Source organism: Pinus tabuliformis, chromosome 2_2, assembly GCF_031772625.1.
Source record: "Pinus tabuliformis cultivar Carrire ecotype Pingquan chromosome 2_2, CPIR1, whole genome shotgun sequence".
Lineage (NCBI taxonomy): Eukaryota > Viridiplantae > Streptophyta > Pinopsida > Pinales > Pinaceae > Pinus > Pinus tabuliformis.
In genome coordinates, this window is record NC_142300.1 from 1,314,663,931 (window position 1) to 1,314,681,464 (window position 17,534).

General features: G+C 40.4%; 1 protein-coding gene across 2 annotated transcripts in view; it reads right to left on the reverse strand.

The window, feature by feature from the left end:
• Positions 1-17,534, reverse strand: part of OVA2 (tRNA synthetase class I (I, L, M and V) family protein) — a 391,242-nt gene that overhangs the window by 234,464 nt on the left and 139,244 nt on the right. For both annotated transcript variants that reach the window (XM_089406156.1, XM_089406157.1), the window contains exons 10-11: positions 14,825-15,068; positions 3,003-3,289 (exon numbers count right to left, since the gene is read on the reverse strand). In XM_089406156.1, the coding sequence (XP_089262282.1) occupies positions 3,003-3,289; positions 14,825-15,068 (531 nt within the window). The remainder of the gene's footprint in view (positions 1-3,002; positions 3,290-14,824; positions 15,069-17,534) is intronic.

The window sequence follows — 17,534 nt, forward strand, 5'->3', positions numbered from 1 at the left end:
ACATCTCCATCAGGCTAGAAACACTCCTGATGCTGAAGCTCCCTCTGTCACTGACAAGTGCTTCCTCTCTGACCTCTGCGCTGCTGCAACAACTCCATGCATCTCGCACCGTTGCACACCTCTCTGTACCATCCTGCACTGGCGCAACACTCCCGTGCCTCTCGCACTGTTGCAGCCTGCTAGCCTCACGCTGTCCTGGGAATCCTGCACTGTAGCTCCCTCTGTTGCTCCATCTGCATCCGTCTCTACTGACATCGCCAGTACTGCTACTCCTCTTCGGGGCTCCCGTAGCAAGGTCTAATCCAAGAGGCTGGGTACCTCGAGGATCTTGCCCCTCATCGCCTGTAGTCCTCCTGACTACAGCTCGATGTCTCCCCACTTCTTCTGAAGTGGCACATGAGCACTCATGGCACATAGAACAGACAGGATCCTGGCCTTCCAGATGACAAAGTTGGATGCCTCATCCAACCTGTCCTGATCCCTCAGCCCATTCATGGCCATCTCTCTGCTCTTCTTGTTGACTCCTCCGAGTCTCTCTACTTCCCACCTGGAAGTTCTCTGTTTGACTCCTGCTGAGTCTACTTCCCGTCTGGAAGTTCTCTGTTTGACTCCTGCTGAGTCTACTTCTCGTCTGGAAGTTCTCTGTTTGACTCCTGCTGAGTCTCTCTACTTCCCGTCTGGAAGTTGTCGGTTTGAATCCTGCTGAGTCTCTCTTCTTCCCATCTGGAAGTTGTCAGTTCGACTTCTCCGAGTCTCTCTACTTCCTGTCTGGAAGTTCTCTTCCGCACTCCCTCTGAGTCTCGATTTCCCTCCTGGAAATCTTTCTGTTGACCGTCAAGTTGCCCCTCTCTGATTGTCTGTGCAACTGCAACACTGATCCAGATTCCTTGGCCAGAAATTTGCCTCGGCAACAACTCCCTCCTCCTTGGCCTTGCCCTGTTAGGTACTATTCTAACTACAGTACCAAACCAGCTGCACTCTACAACTTACCCACAGCCTCCTAAACCCCAGCAAACTGAAGGTTAGAGCTCCTAGGCTCTGTGCAATCCCGACACCAGCAAATCAGCTTCCTCAACCAACTACATCAGCCCTCCTGGCCTCTGAGTGGCTCTGCTTGAGCCTGTCTTTGCCTCCCTCAGCCTCTACGTTGCCTCTTCCTGGCTCAATCTCAATGATGCAGGCACTACGTCACCCCTTCCTTGCTGCTACTCAGCTAGGAACAACTTCTGTCACTCGGGACAACTATTTTCTACTACTGCTACTCTGCTCGACTGATGTCCTCAGTTCTCCTGTGATCCGCAACTATGCTCTGATACCATGTTGGAATTTCTAAGTCTAACCCGTTAGAAACCCTTCATGTACTTTCTGATTTATTCCTACCTACCTGTTTTGTTAATTAACAAGTTATTTACCATGTAAATACTGAAAATAAATACAAGTACATTCTCAACACATTACAGATCATCAACTGAAAGAAACAAAACAAGCACACAAGTGACACCGTTGTTTTTGAACCAATGTCCCCAGAAAAACCCAATGCAGGAAAACCGGTGCAGCTATCTGAGGGTTTGATTTATTAAGCAGTTTCAGAATACAATCTAGGTGCCAAATCCGACTCACCCAACAAAGAAAATCTCGGCAGTAGCACCTCTCTACTCGAATGCAGATATTTCGACTAAAACCCTGGATAAACACTCCCGCAGATCCACAGCTCCAATCTGCCCCACGAAACCCCAGCATCAGCCTCTAGGGATTGCGTAAGCTCTCCCGGCAGTTTCGGCTGTAGCCCTCTGCGTCAACTTTCTCAGCTGTTCCGGTAGTTCCCGGCAGTTTCGGCTTCTACCCTCTACGTCAGCTTTCCCGGCTGTTCCGACGGTTCTCGGTAATTCCGGCTTCTGCCCTCTGCGTCAACTTTCCCCACTGTTGCGTTGATCCTCCCAGCACTATCTTTGCCTCTCTGCTTCTGTATTCACTGCCCCTCAGCTGCAACTCTGATCACTCTCTCGACTTCAACAACAAACCTTGCCCCAAAAAGTCGAAAGCTTGATCAACTCGGTGTGTTCTCCTAGTGACCCTCAAGCCTCGTCTTATACTTTTCTCGTTGACAAATCGACGGCCGAGATTAAGTCCCTAATCGACAGCTAAGATTAGATCTGGCTTGATCCATGTCTTTTGGACCATTCTAACACAATTTTATATTAATTCACATTAATATTTTATTTTCCGTAAGTTTGGACTTAGGGACTCCATTAAAAATATTAATTATTTTAGTATCTCCCAAATTGTTTAGAATATGTCCAAACCCTTTCTGGGTATTGGAGATCTCATGCGCCTTAGCCTCTCCACCAATTTTTGTGGCTAGGGCACATCCGATGCTACCCCAAATCAACAAGACTCTCCTAATAACACTAATTTCAGCGTTTGAAGACAGTTCCAGCTTGCCGTTTTTTAACATTTAATTACAAATGTATTTTAGAACAGAAACCTTTCATTTAATTTAAGATGCTATTAATAGTCACTATTTCAAATATTTACCCCTTGGATCAATTAAAGATACCACCATGAAGTTAGCAAGCACTAACTTAGAAGTGAAAGGAGATAAGCAAAGTGATAGTGGCTTATTTGCTAGTGTTATCTGGACTCCCTTCAATATTTGTAGGGTGAGAATTTCCAAGTGATAACACATCACACAACATGCATAGATAAATAGAAATTGCAAAATTGGGACCTCTAAACAACAGACAGAATATAGCATTGTTTCACTTTATTAATCATTCATTTAGACTAGTATTAGATTTGCTCAAGTTAAATTGAAAAGAAATGATACAGCATAATAGATACATGAAAATACAACCAGAAAGACAGAACTGCCTATGGTTTCACCAATATCATACATTCTCTTGTGCAATTGTGTATGGAAAAAATGCCCATCCTAATTCAGACAAATCACAAGACCGGGAAACAAGGCTCATTTTCTGCAGTAAAGGAGGATATGATCATACTGTAAGCCTCTTCCATAATAAGTGCCCAACTTTCATCTAAGGCCTTCACGACTGCAGTGTTTCCATCTCCCAAAACATCCAAACCAGCAAACTGCCCAGCTTCTTCAGTAAAGCTGCCACCATCATCTACAGGAGACAATACAGGAAGCCCGTATTTCATGCCAGTTGAGAAATCTTCCAGCCCATGACCAGGGGCAGTATGCACCAACCCTGTTCCCGATTCTGTTGTGATGTAGTCTCCACCCAAGACAACAGGGCATTCCCTATTTTCTAGTGGATGTATATACCTACAACAAAGTGTCAAAAATGTCACACCAATGACTTGGTTTATTGGTCCAGAGCACAATCAATAAAATCTCTCAACAATGCTGAACTTAAATTGAATTTCGGTTACATACAACAAATAAATCTGTGCTACTGAAACTCAAGGAAATATTAAACACTCAAATTACTTCTTAGGAGCATTAACTTATTCTAATACTCAACACAAATGTTGCATGATTTCTTGCTCATTATGATTTATTTATACCAATGTCACATTTATGAGAATTCATCGCCAGGTGTCTGCAATATAACTTATCAGCAACATAAGGGAAATGTCAGATATTATCTGGAAACTTTTTAAAAAAATACAAAAATAATCATTTTTTAAAATATTTTAAACTTCTAAAATTACATCCACATCAAACAAATGCACTGTTGCATAAATAAAAAAAATAAAATTAATATATAAGATGTATAAGATGTCAACTGGTACATCAGACATCAATATTGAAATAAGATAGCTGCCTGAGTCGTAAGTCTTGACAGGATAATAAAAAATCATGTCAAAACAAAAATAAATGTCTCTCATGAAATGAATCATGGCAATGACAACAGCAGATTTCTCCTCGTTTGCTTGATGGAAAATGGTCACAGCATCCTCAAAGCTCGATCCCCTACCTCACTTTCGCAAAATGAGGGTTAAAAGACCAAGAGTCTGGTTATAAGATAATATTGATGTCAACAGGGCTACAATTTTCATATTATCACCACTGTAATTACTGAAATTATCACGATAACATCAAAACATAATTTATCACAATAAATACTGGTCATATTGTCTCCACATTGGAATTTGGCAATATTATCGTGATAACAGCAATATTATCAGACTTGGGCATTCTTGACATCATAGACCTCATGTTCAGTTCTCTCTCTCCATAGGCTCTTCACTGGGTTATACATGTTCATGTTCATGAGGATGTCTTATTGTTTGTATTTTTCATTACTTCATTTGGCATATAGTTTTTGTACTAGATTTAATTTTTCTAGGAGTGGCATTTGCACTCCCACATTGCACTCGTACTGGATGTATCCTCTAGTCTCATTGACCTATTTTTGTGGTCATTTAGTGGACATTAATAAAATTATCTTATCTTATCTGATCTGCACTACAGATTATAACTGGATGTGAGCCTTTTGCAAACAATTTACGAAGTCCCAATTCCTCCTCTTACCCATGTATATACAGGGGTAACCATAGAAGAAAAATTTTCTCCCATGGTACAGATTTCAGGACAGCAATCTCACATGATCCTCAAATAACAGCTTCTCAGTGTTGAAGCTAGTGGTAGCTTCGGAAGGTCTTCTGCATAGGCTGTGTCTTAGCATGTGGGATGTGATTTATTGCCTCTCCCTGTGCTTGTTTGGTGGAGTAAGTGATTTATGTCTTATTTCCTAAGTTTAACTAGGACAAGTACAATAATTAAAGTCAATTAATTATTGTGGACTATTAAGTCATTTTCTAAGGACAAACAATTTTATTATTAATTGACTTAGAAATAATCTCAACCATTGATCTCCAAGATGTTCTAAAAGGGAGATTAGGGTTAGGGATTTGAACTTAATGAAGATTATAAAGGAACCCTAGTGAAGAGGTGAAAATACACAAGAACTTAAGAGAGCGAGTCATCACAGAGAGAGTGATTTTCTCTAGAGTGAGTGGCTCAGTGAACTAGAGCACAAAGGAGGAGAAGTACAGAAGAATTGAGGGAAAATTTAGGAAGCCGAGTTGAGGAGAATGCAAGGCTAAGTTGTTGGAGGAAGGTCAATTAGATTTGGAAGAAGTCAAAATGTTGGGTGTCAAGTTTTCCCAAGGCGCAATAATAGCACGCAGGGAGGGCACAAGGCGATTTTCCAATTGATTGATTGGGCCAAATTTCTCCACGCCAGTTTCTTCCATAGGTCAATTTCCAGTTGGCTGAATTCCATGGGCTGAATTCATCATGTGGGGACCAAGTTACAGGTTCCAATTACTGTATTTTTCCTTGTATCTTTGTGGGTTGAAAACTGGAACACGCAAACTTAGCAATTGACAACCATGATATATATTTTATTAATAAATGAATAGATGATGTTTACATTTTATTGGAGGTCCCTGGCTATAAACTGCCTTGGGTGCCTCTTGGTGAATGGGCATGATCTTTGATCATGCCCTTTGCCTAATAACTTATGAACTAACAAATTTTTACATAACATTGCCTTCCTCTCAAAAGAATGCATTGTCCTCAAATCATATGTAACGATGAATGTTGCTGATGAAACGCTTCAGTCTCCCAAGAAGCTTCTTCTTTTGGTAAGTCCTTCCACTTGATCAAGTTTTCCTTGATTACACGAGATCGAAGGCTCCTTTCTCTGGTAGATATGATACCTTCTGGTTCTAAAATGACCCTTCCTTCATCATCTAGGGATGGAAGCGTTGTTCGCGTTGATTGATGGTCGCCCAGTGCCCTTTTAAGGCAAGAAGACGTTGTGAACACGGCTTAAAACGGAAGGCTTAAACTATATGCAACTTGGTTGATCTTTTTATTGATCTGATATGGTCCATAGAACTTCGGTGCCAATTTATTTTTTCCTTTTTATTTCAAGGACAATTGTTTGTATGGCTGGAGCTCGACAAATACCCATTCTCTAACTTCAAATTCTCTTTCGGCTCTGTTTCTGTCCGCTTGTTGCTTCATACAGATCCTTGCATTATTCAAGTTTCCTTTTAGGGTTTGGACGATTTTTTGGGTTTCTTCAACTTGGTTTTTAACAGCAGGTAGATTTGTCTGGACGGTAGCTAGATCCTTCCATTTTGGAGGTTCATATCCATACAAAGATTGGAATGGAGTCATTTTTGCTGACATATGATAAGTAGAATTATACCACCATTCAGCGAGATGCAACCACTGAGCCCACTTATTTTGTTTTTTTGTAGCGTAACAACGTAGGTAGGCTTCCAAACATTTATTGACAACCTCTGTTTGTCCATCTGTTTGAGGGTGATAAGCGGAACTCATATTTAGGTAGGTTCCTATGTGGTTGAACAATTCCCTCCAAAAATTACCCTTGAATTTGGCATCTCTATCACTCACAATGAATTTCGGAAAATCACGTAATCTATATATATGTTTGCAAATTATTTCAGCGATTTTTTAGCTGAGTCTGATTTCTTTATTGCCATAAAGTGAGCATATTTGGTGACTCTGTCGACCACTACGAAAATCTTGTCCTTGCCTTCAGATACAGGTAATCCCTCAATAAAGTCCATTGATATTTCTTCCCATTTCTGATTCGAAATTTTTAAGGGGTGAAGTAATCCAAGTGTCATAATATTTTCGCTTTTATTTCTTTGACATGCGTCACATTTTGCTACATACTTTTGAATATCACGACTCATCCCCTTCCAAAAGAATGATTGACGTGCATTGTAGTAAATTTAAAGAATCATACATGTCTGCTTGACAGTGAATCATGTGACTCCTCGAGTATCTTGGATTTAAACTTGGAATTTGAATTCGGGTAGATTCTTCCTTTGTACCATAGAATGTCGTTCTTCCATTCAAATTTTGAGTTGTCTGGAAGGTTATTGATTATCGCAGTTATTTCTGGATCCTTAGCATACTCACTTCGAATCTCATTAAGCCATTTAGGAACAACAACCGAGACTACAAGTAGTGTTGGTTCTTTGTCTTTCCTAGACAGGGCATCTGCTACTACATTGTCTTTTCCCCTTTTATGTAGTATCTCCATGTCAAAGGCGGCAATTTTTTCAATCCATTTTTGTTGTTCTTCGGAAAGTGGTTTTTGTTGAAGGAGGTGTTGGAGACTATTATGGTTTGTTTGTATGGAGAACTTACTTACCAAAAGATATTGTCTCCACTTAGCCAGTGCGTGCATAATAGCGAGCATTTCCTTGTTGTATGTGGACTTAAGACGTTCTCTTTTATTGAGCTTACTGCTTTCAAAATCTATTGGATGCCCTTCTTGCATTAACATTGCGCCTATACCGAATCCAGAAGCATCACACTCGATGATAAATGGTTTAGAGAAATCTAGAGTTGCTAATACCGGGGCATTAGACATAACTTCCTTCAGTTCTTCAAAACACCTTCCTGCTTCCTCATCCCATTGAAATGAATTCTTCTTTAAAAGGTTTTTTAGAGGTGCAGTTATATGTGCGTATTTTTTAATAAATCTTCGGTAATATCCAGTCAATCCTAAGAACCTTCTTAGCTTAGATATATTAACTGGTTTGGCCCATTCCTTTATAGCTTTGATTTTATTAGGGTCCACTTTTACGCCTTCATGAGATATGACATGTCCAAGATATTCTACTTCTTCCTTTCCAAAGGTGCATTTGGATTTTTTTGCGTAGAACTGATGCTCTTTTAGTAGTGTAAGAACTTTATCCAGATGTTGTAGGTGCTCCTTCCAAGTTTTACTGTAAATTAAAATATCATCAAAGAATACTAATACAAACTTCCTAAGATATGGACGGAATAATTCGTTCATAGTGGCTTGGAATGTTGTTGGTGCATTGGTTAACCCAAATGGCATTACTTTAAATTCATAGTGACCTTCATGTGTTCGGAATGTCGTTTTTGGTATGTCTTCCAACCTGATTCTGATTTGGTAATAGCCTGACCTTAAGTCCAATTTTGAGAAGTATTTTGCGCCATGTAGTTCATCCAACATTTCGTCGATAAAGGGAATTGGGAATTTGTTTTTAATCGTTATTTTGTTTAATCCTCTATAGTCAATGCATAACCTGAATGAACCATCCTTCTTCCTTACCAATACCACTGGAGCAGCATACAGACTCTTACTTTTCGAAATGATCCCACACTTTAAAAGGTCTCGTATTAATCTCTCAATTTCCATCTTTTTGTGATGTGGATATCGATACGGCATGATGTTAACGGGTTCTAACCCTGCTTTGACTTCTATTATATGCTCAATTTCACTGTTAGAAGGCATTTTCATAAGCAGGTCTTGGAATACCTTTTTATGCTTTTGAATTAGATCTTGTATCTCTAGAGACTCTTTGTTGATCATGTTTGCAGATAACATTTCAAATTGGTGAAATTGTACTACATAAGCTAGTGCTCCTTTTCGAATCATCTTCATTATCTGAGATGACAATACGATTTGATTTTCTAGTGCTTGGAATCCGTATAACTTGTACCTCTGCCCTTCCCAGTTAAAGCTTATAAACTGTACTTGATGGTTGGCAAAATAAGTGCCTAGAGTTCATAGCCATTGGATACCTAAGACCACATCTACTCCACCTAATGGTACAGTGAAGAACGGGGATTCTAAATTAAAGTCTTGAATCTGCAACTTGACCTTATGGCATTTCCCTACCTTTTCGATCTTCTTACCATCAACTACCATCACCTTCATGTTGTTGATTTGGGGTAGCATCGGATGTGCTCTAGCCATGAAAATTAGTGTGGACGCTAAAGCACATGAGATCTCCAATACCCAGAAATGGTTTGGGCAGTTTCTAAACAGTTTAGAAGATATTAAAATTATTAATATTTTTAATAGTCCCTAAGTCTAAACTTAGAGAAAATAAAATATTAATGTGAATTAATATAAAACTGTGTTAGAACGGTCCAAAAGTCATAGATCAAGCCAGAGTTAATCTTAGCCATTGATTAGGGACGTAATCTTAGCCATTGAATTGTCAACGAGAAAAGTATAAGAGGAGGCTTGAGGGTCACTTGGAGAACACACCAAGAGATCAAGATTTCGACTTTATGGGGCTGGGTTTGCTGAGAAAGTTGAGAGAGTGATCAGAGTTGCAGCTGAGGGGTAGTGAATACAGAAGCAGAGAGGCAGAGATAGCACTGGGAGGATCACCGCAGTAGCCGGAGAGAAGGACGTAGAAGCAGCCAAGGGTTCATGCAGAGCCAGCCAGGACTCACGCAGAGGCAGCTAGGAGTTGCGTAGTGCCTCAGAGGGCCAGCATGGGTGACGCAGAGGGTCAGAGGACTGACGCAATGTTGAAGTTTCTAAGTCTTCTTAGTTAGAAACCACCCATGCACTTTATTTGATTTATTCCTACCTACTTGTTATGTTACTTAACAAGTTATTTACAATGTAAATACTGAAAATAAACACTAGTGCATGCTCAACATATTACAGATCAACAACTAAAGGAAACAGAAACAATCACACCATATGACACCAATATTTTTGGACCAATGTTCTCGGAAAAACCCAATGTAGAAAAATCAGTGTAGCTATCTGAGGGTTTTCTTATTAAGCAATATCAGAGTACAATCTGGGTGCCGAAACTGGCCTACCCAACAAAGAATTTCCTTGGCATTAAAACCTCTCAGTTTGAGATAAATATCCTAGTTGAAACCCCGGATAATCCTTCCGGCAGCTCCTCAGCACCAATCTGCCCCAGAAACCCCAGCGTCAGCCTCTCTCTGGACTGCGTCAACCCCTCTCTGCCCAACGCTAGTCCCACGTCACCCTGGATGGGTTTGCATCAACCTTTGGAGGCCCTGTGTCAGCCCACTAGCCCTCTACATCAACAACGCTAGCCTCTCTGAGGCTCTGCGCAGCTCCCGACTACCTTTGCATGGCCCTACGTGAGCCCTAGCTAGCTCTGCTTCACTCTCCCCAGCTACTGCGTTGCTCTCCTGTTGATTTGGGGTAGCATCAAATGTGCTCTAGCCATGAAATTTGGTGGAGAGGTTGGGGCACATGAAATCTCCAATACCTAAATAGGGTTTGGGCAAATTCTAAACAGATCAGGAGATATTAAAATAATTAATATTTTTAATGGAGTCCCTAAGTCTAAACTTAGGGAAAATAAAATTTAATGTGTATTAATATGAATCTGTGTTAGAATGGTCCAAAAGACATGGATCAAGCCAGATCTAATCTTAGTCGTTGATTAGGGACTTAATCCTGGCCGTTGAGATGTCAATAGGAAAGTATAAGAGGAGGCTTCAAGGTCACTTAGAGAATACACCAGAGTGATCAGTCATTCTATTCTCTAGAGCGGGGTTTGCTAAGAGAGATAGAATTAATGACCGGGAGTTGCAGCTGAGGGGCATTGCGTACAGAGAGACAGAGAGGCAAAGGTAGTGTCAGGATAGCAGCATAGCAGCCAGAGAGAGAGACGCAGGAGCAGCCAGTGCTCACATAGGTCCATGCAGAGGCAGTTAAGTGCTGCGCAAAGCACCAAAGGGGCCAGCGTAGCTGATGCAGGTCCTCCCAGGGCTGACGCAGGGCCGGCGCTGGGCTAGGAGAGGCTGACGCAGTCAAGATTGGGCAAACGCTAAGGTTTCTGGGGCAGATTGGTGCTGAGTAGCTGCCGGATTGGTGTTATTTTTTCAGTTGTTGATATATAGATGGTTGAGACTGTATTTGTGTTTATTTCGATGTTTATATGTTTAAATAATTTGTATGGAATTAACAAGTAGGAGAAATAAACTAGAAGAATACAGATAAAATTTCTAACGGTTAGACTTAGAAATTTCAACAATTCCTTGACCTATCTCATCCTTGCTTGACCTAAGCATCTTATTCTCCTTGAAATCTCATAAACCCTAGGCCTTGCTTGGACCCCCTAGGTCTCTCTTGTGGTCCCAAATCTTTATATGATCACTATCTCACAAAACCTTAAGAGAGGTCCTTTATACCCTTAGGAAGCCTTGATTTAGGTGTATCTCTTGTAATAAGTATCCTTCCTCTTAGGTCTAGGCCTCCTCATAAGCCTTTCTTGGAGAGCCCTTATCTTGCTTTTGAAGCAATCAAACCATTATCTGAGCCTCTCCTTTGAATGGGCTTTGGAAATCACCTTGTACCTTGTCATTGATCCTATTATTCTTGTGGTTTCCTTCATACTGGGACTCCTCCCATCGGTTAAAGTTAGTAAAGAGCAGGGGGCACTAACTGAGGTGACAATGGGTCTTTATCCCATTGTTGTCAATTGATCTAATAGTTGTCCCTTAGGTACCCCTCCTAGGACCCCTACTAGATTGTGTGGCAACAAGCCCCTTCAAAGAATAGTAGAAATCAATATATCTAAGTCTGAAGATGAACATAAAGATGATGCAAATTCTATTATAGTCTTACACCATTGCCCTGTGCAAAAAACAGAGCCTAGTCCATATTGTTTTAACCATGCATTGACTCGATTAAGCCGTCTCTGTTAATTCTGTCAAAAACATTAGCAAAGGTGTACACGAGTTCTTCGGCTAGATACAAAAAGTTGAAGTTGCATTGTCAGCAGCCCTGTTTCCCTTCCATACGACACCGTCTGTATGAAGAAAAATCCTAAAGTTGCCAAAAGATGCGAACATTTGTACGACTCGTGGAGCACTTTTAGTGTTGTTTCTCTTTGGATTCTGCTTCAGTATAATGGATGAGCAGGAAGCAAAAGTCGGTTGCCATAAGAACCGCTGAGACCAGATACATATCTACGAGTATGATCTCGTATGAAGATGCCTGGTTGGGGAAGCTCTTCAATGAGCTGTTTCAACACATACCACTGTGATTCTCTATAACAACCAAAGGTGGGATTCAATTATTGAGGAATCTCGTATTCGTCGATTGCTCCAGCAGATAGACATCATCTAGGATATGGTAAGTCGATGAGCAAGGAGGCTCCATCGCATTAAGATGATGTACAGGTCGATACACCTTGTCAAAGCCCCAAGGAAAGATCTAATCTGTGATTTTCCCAAACGACTAGGAGTCGTCAAGAAACCCTTCTACAAGGGTCCTGCATGTTGCATACATTGAGCTCTGGGAGCTTTGAGGGCGTGCGGTTCTTACTGGAGAAACATACAACCACAGGGTGACTCACCCTCCCCTGGTGGTGTGCACTAGAACAAGATGATTCGTTCTCTTGTGGGATAAGATGATTCGCTCTCTTGTGGAACAGGATGATTCGCTCTCCTGTGTAGCAGGATTGATGTGTTCTCCTGTGAGACCTGGATTGATGTGTTCTCCATGGCGATTGTAGCAGGATTGACATGTTCTTCTATGAGGCCTGGATTGATGTGTTCTCCATGGCGATTGTAGCAGGATTGATGTGTTCTCCTGTGAGGGCATGATTGATTAGTTCTCCTGTCGAGGCATCCTACCCATTCAGTCTGGGACTCATGGGAAGTACCTCTCATATGATCAATGAGAAGGGAAATGAAGTTAGGGACCATAGTAGTACCGATGGGCACATCATTGTATCTACCGTACTCCCTACGCTAGGATGACCTCCATTGATCTGGGATCAATGATACTAATCTGGGACCAGTGGTAGGAGTGGTACATTCTATGACCCTGACTTCGGGTCGGTTGTTACTAGTCTAGGACCAGTGGTACGCACTCTGAGACTGACTTCAAGTCAATGGAGGATGTTACTGGTCTGGGACCAGTGGTAGGAGTTGTACATACTATGACACTGACTTCAGGTCGGTTGAGACTGGTCTGGGACTAGTGGTACATACTCTGAGGCTGACTTTAAGTCAGTATGATACATCCTCGATCATTTCTTCTTCTTCATAATTCGGACAAAAGCAGAGCAGAGTAGAACAAAAGCAAAAGCAAGGCAGAACAAAACAAAGCAGAGCAGAGAAGTACAGATCAGGACAGGGCAAAACAAGACAAAGCAGAACAGGCAGAATAGAGTAGAGCAAGGCAAGGGTCAAGTTGTACAGGGCAATGCATTTGATGGATGAATAGTAGCGACCAACAAACAGATTGCAGATGAAGTTCTCCCTAGTTAAGAGGGTGTGTTAAATTGGCAACTAGGGCCAAACTTCATGTGGGTCATCTTACTCATGGCTGATAATATGTTCATTAGATTCCTCTCGTCGAGAGGTGTAGGATCGATCTAAAGATCATCCGATTTCAATAAATATTCATGGAGATATGAATTTATTTTGATTATGGAATTATTATCAAGCCGACCTACAACTCATGTAGGCTCAGAAGCCCAACAGTCGCATCTATTCAAACATCAGCAGTTATGTATAAATATAGGAGGACCTTTCCTCATTTGCACTCACTCATCTCATCACATCTCTCTCTCTCTACTGCGCAGAAAAGAGTCTCTTCTCTACTGCGTAGAAAAGGGTCTCTCTCACACACATGTGAAGCCGGAAGCTGCTGAAACTGAAGCTGCAACTGCAAATCCAAACTTTGACTAGCATGGACCATCAAATCTCCTTTTCTGATCCACGTTGTAGGTCCATCTGAACCTCCTCTGAAGGCTGCAACTTTTGGTGGTGGAATCAAGTCAATCCGACAGACAGTTTGCAAGATATCGACTGCCCTAGTTTGAAGGACGTTGTTGAAAGCCTGAAACTGAAGTTGCAACTGCAGAAGTGAATTTTGACCTGTGTGGACCAGAAGACCTCATATGAACTGCGTTGTAGGTTCATCTGAACCTCCTCTGAAGGCTGCAACTTTTGGTGGTGGAATCAAGTCAATCCGACGGACGGTTTGCAAGATATCAACTGCCCTAGTTTGAAGGATGCTGCTAAAACTGAAGCTGCCACTGCAGAAGTGAAGTTTGACTTGCGTGGACCAGAAGATCTCCTCATATGAACTGCATTGTAGGTTCATCTGAACCTCCTCTAAAGGCTTCAACTTTTGGTGGTGGAATCAATTCAATCTGACGGACGGTTTGTGAGATATCGACTGCCCTAGTTTGAAGGAAGTTGCTGAAACTGAAGCTGAAACTGCAGAAGTGAAGTTTGACCTGCGTGGATCAGAATATCTCCTCACCTGAACTGCGTTGTAGGTTCATCTGAACCTCCTTTGAAGGCTGCGACTTTTGGTGGTGGAATCAAGCCGATCTGACGGTCGGTTTGTGAGATATCGACTGCCCTAGTTTTGATGAAGAAGCCGCTAATGCTGATGCTGCGGATCTAGGGTTTGCTACTGCTAATATAAATCAGATTTATTGTACTATTTCTCTCTACTGAATTATTGAAGATAAAAGAAGATTTGATCAAAGGGTTTACCCACACATTGTGGGGTTTGTGCCTGGCTAGCCGCAACATCTGGTGTCTCTTGTCTTGGCTTGTTTTCTGTCGATCGTTTAATGTTCTATCTGCACTTTACTTTATGTACGTGTGATTGCTAATCTGTGGAATATAATAAGAAAAAGAAGTAAACTCTTATAAGCAAAGAACATACCATAATTTAACAAGAACACTGTTTGTTTACTACAAATAACAAAGACTAAATCAAAATTTCTGCAATCTTGCATTCAAATCCTAATCCAACTAGGAAACAAAATAGAGGACGATTGAGCAATCACAGCCTTCAACATTATTGGACATAAAGCCATATATTAACTTTCAAATACATGCTATAAATTGTTTGTGGAAAAATAAAATATCAATGAGGTTGAGATTACCAAAAGGCATGCATGATGACATCATAATTTTTAAACATTAAGTCGGATATTCACAAGATTGGAACTGTTTTAAATGCTTCTACTATATGCCAAACAACTTTTCACTCAGTGTTATGAACAGAACCTGCAATACTCAAGAGCTGAACCAAGAAATGTTCCCTTAACTTGAAGATTGACTCTCCACTTAGACTGTAAAGTGGAAATGAGATCTTCTGCCACTACAAGAAACTGGTTCCTTTGTCCATTTTTCAGGGCAGAAACAAGATTGCTTTGATCTCTACCAGTGGTAGAAACAATCTCTTCTGCTTCATGTACATATGGATGTACCTCGACCACTGCATAACGAAGCTGTTCATTCACTGCAACAGCTGAAGAAAATAAAATGAAAGTAAGTTTCGCCACTGTTGCAAAATCTAGGATTCTTAATTAGATGAAATTTGCTTTTTAAAACAAATACACTTTCAACAATTACAACCTAAGGGTCACCAGGCTAACAACTACAGAAAACTAAAGAAGAAATCATTCCTGAGGTATGACTTAAACGCACAGGTTTAAGCAGGTACCATCTACCCTCACAGCAAACCCAATCTAAATTGTATCAAAGTAAAACAAGAAGATATGTGATTCACAATATAGTAAGAATGACAGAATGCATAAATGCTATGTGCCAAGTGGTTATTTGATATCCTATTGATTGGTACCTGACTAGTAAACAATATCACATTGTCACCACATATGCCAATTATCAACATAGTAAATGTGCAAATATAAGTTAGGCATTCCACAATTTCTTGAGTAGGCTACTTTCATTTGTAAACATTTGTGGCAGCCTCACAAGGGAGAGGTTTGAAATAAATGAAGTTCACAAGAAGTCTGGAAGAAACATAAAAAATCAGATCCAATGAACTCCATCAAACTAGTGACTTGATCTCTTCATTTAGTAATACTTTCAATACCCATAATACATGTAACTGGATTGCAGTGTTGATTGAAAGCAACAGAAAAGCTTGACTGTGATAAAAGTGCATCAAGACATCAAATATGGAAAATAAGACACTGAATCAAAATAAAGATAACCCACAGGGAATTATTTCAAAATCAATGTAATTTACCAAATACAGCTTCATACAATAAATTGGTCAAAAATCAGTTAATTCTTGATCCATAACGGTAGGCTTGTGGCCATCCTTCCATCAACATAGATGCTTCTGCAGAATTAAAAATAAATAATGTCTCTGCAATTTCAACAATCAATTCTGAAATCAAACTTCTTGTATAGATTGTGAAAATTTCACTACTGAAATCCTATTGCAGCAACTGATATTATTTCTTCTAATTGTTAATTCTACTTAACAATTTATCTACTGTTCCCTATGGCAAATATCAAAATAAATTCACTGCAACCTTTACAAATAAACTGCAGAAGAAATAAACACTGGAAGAAATGCTAGCATACACACATAAATGACACAATTATTTTTGGACCAATGTCCCCGGAAAAACCCAACTCGGGAGAACGGGTGCAGCAGCTAAGGGTTTTTATTATTAAGCAGCAGTGAAATCTGAGTACAACATTCTGGATGCCAAATTACTGGCAATCCTGCAGAGAAAATACTGGCAGAAGTATAGTGAGAAATTTTCCTCACCCCACAAGCAATCTCCCGACACAACTTGCCTTTAGAATTTCGACCCTCTGAGCCTCTGCATCAGCCTCTGTGCTGCTCTGCATAGCTGGTTGGACATCTAGCCTCAGACTGGACTCTGATGAAGTCGCTTTGCCTCCTGTTGACCAAAAAGACTCTTCTCCGGCACTTTGGGACTCCTTCCCGGCCTCTAAAACTGAAAACATCAATCTCTCTCAACAATTTGACTTTGCCACTAGAGGCTACTGCATTGCCCCAGCATCTGCCTCTCTGCAAATGCACTCACCAGAACTGGAATTCTTCCTCCGGCTTCACTGTCCCTGCCCCTCTCTCACTGCTTCAATTTCTCTGGCTCTCTCTCCGACAACTGACTGCTGCTACTATAGAAATTGATCTTCTAGTGAAATCGAACTGCTCAAGTGTATACTCCATCACCACATCGACCTCCTCTTATAATCCTTTGTTGGAGCACCAACATCCAAGACTAAAGCATAATTGATGGCTAGGATCATCTTGGAGTCTATCCATGTGAGTTTCTAGAAGATTCACACCATAACTTAATTAATTTTGATTAATTAGTCATAATCCCTGAGTTGGAAATATTTAAAAAACAACTAATAATCTAATTAAATCATCTCTAGGTGGAATTTTTAGAAACGATTTATGGGCTTTGGAGATTTCATGTATTCTAGCCTCTCCCCAAAATTGTGTGGCTAGAACACATCTGATGCTACAAAAACTAACATCGATTCCTTTTACTTGAATGAAAAGCTCTGCCTTTGTTTCTTTCTGGATTCAATATCCGTTTTATATGATAGCATTACACCAAAGTCAATGCTCATCCAAACCAAACACTCCATATGCTTACAATAATCAATTATAACTTTGTTCTATGTGCACGAATGGGCATTGTTCAGATTGGGCTCAATGACAATTAAACAATGAACTTTGCAACTCTGATAAAGGCAGATATCAATGCACTCTAACACATAACCCATTCATTATATTAATTCATATGCTTAGTGAGATGTACAGAACTCAGCACACTTGTTCATGGTATATTTACACAATGAAGATATATATATATATATATATATATATATTCAAAATGCCAATTACTTTGTTCACACACACACACAAATTTTAAGGTCACCGCCAAGCTAGACACAAAATTGGTGCATGAGAATTGCT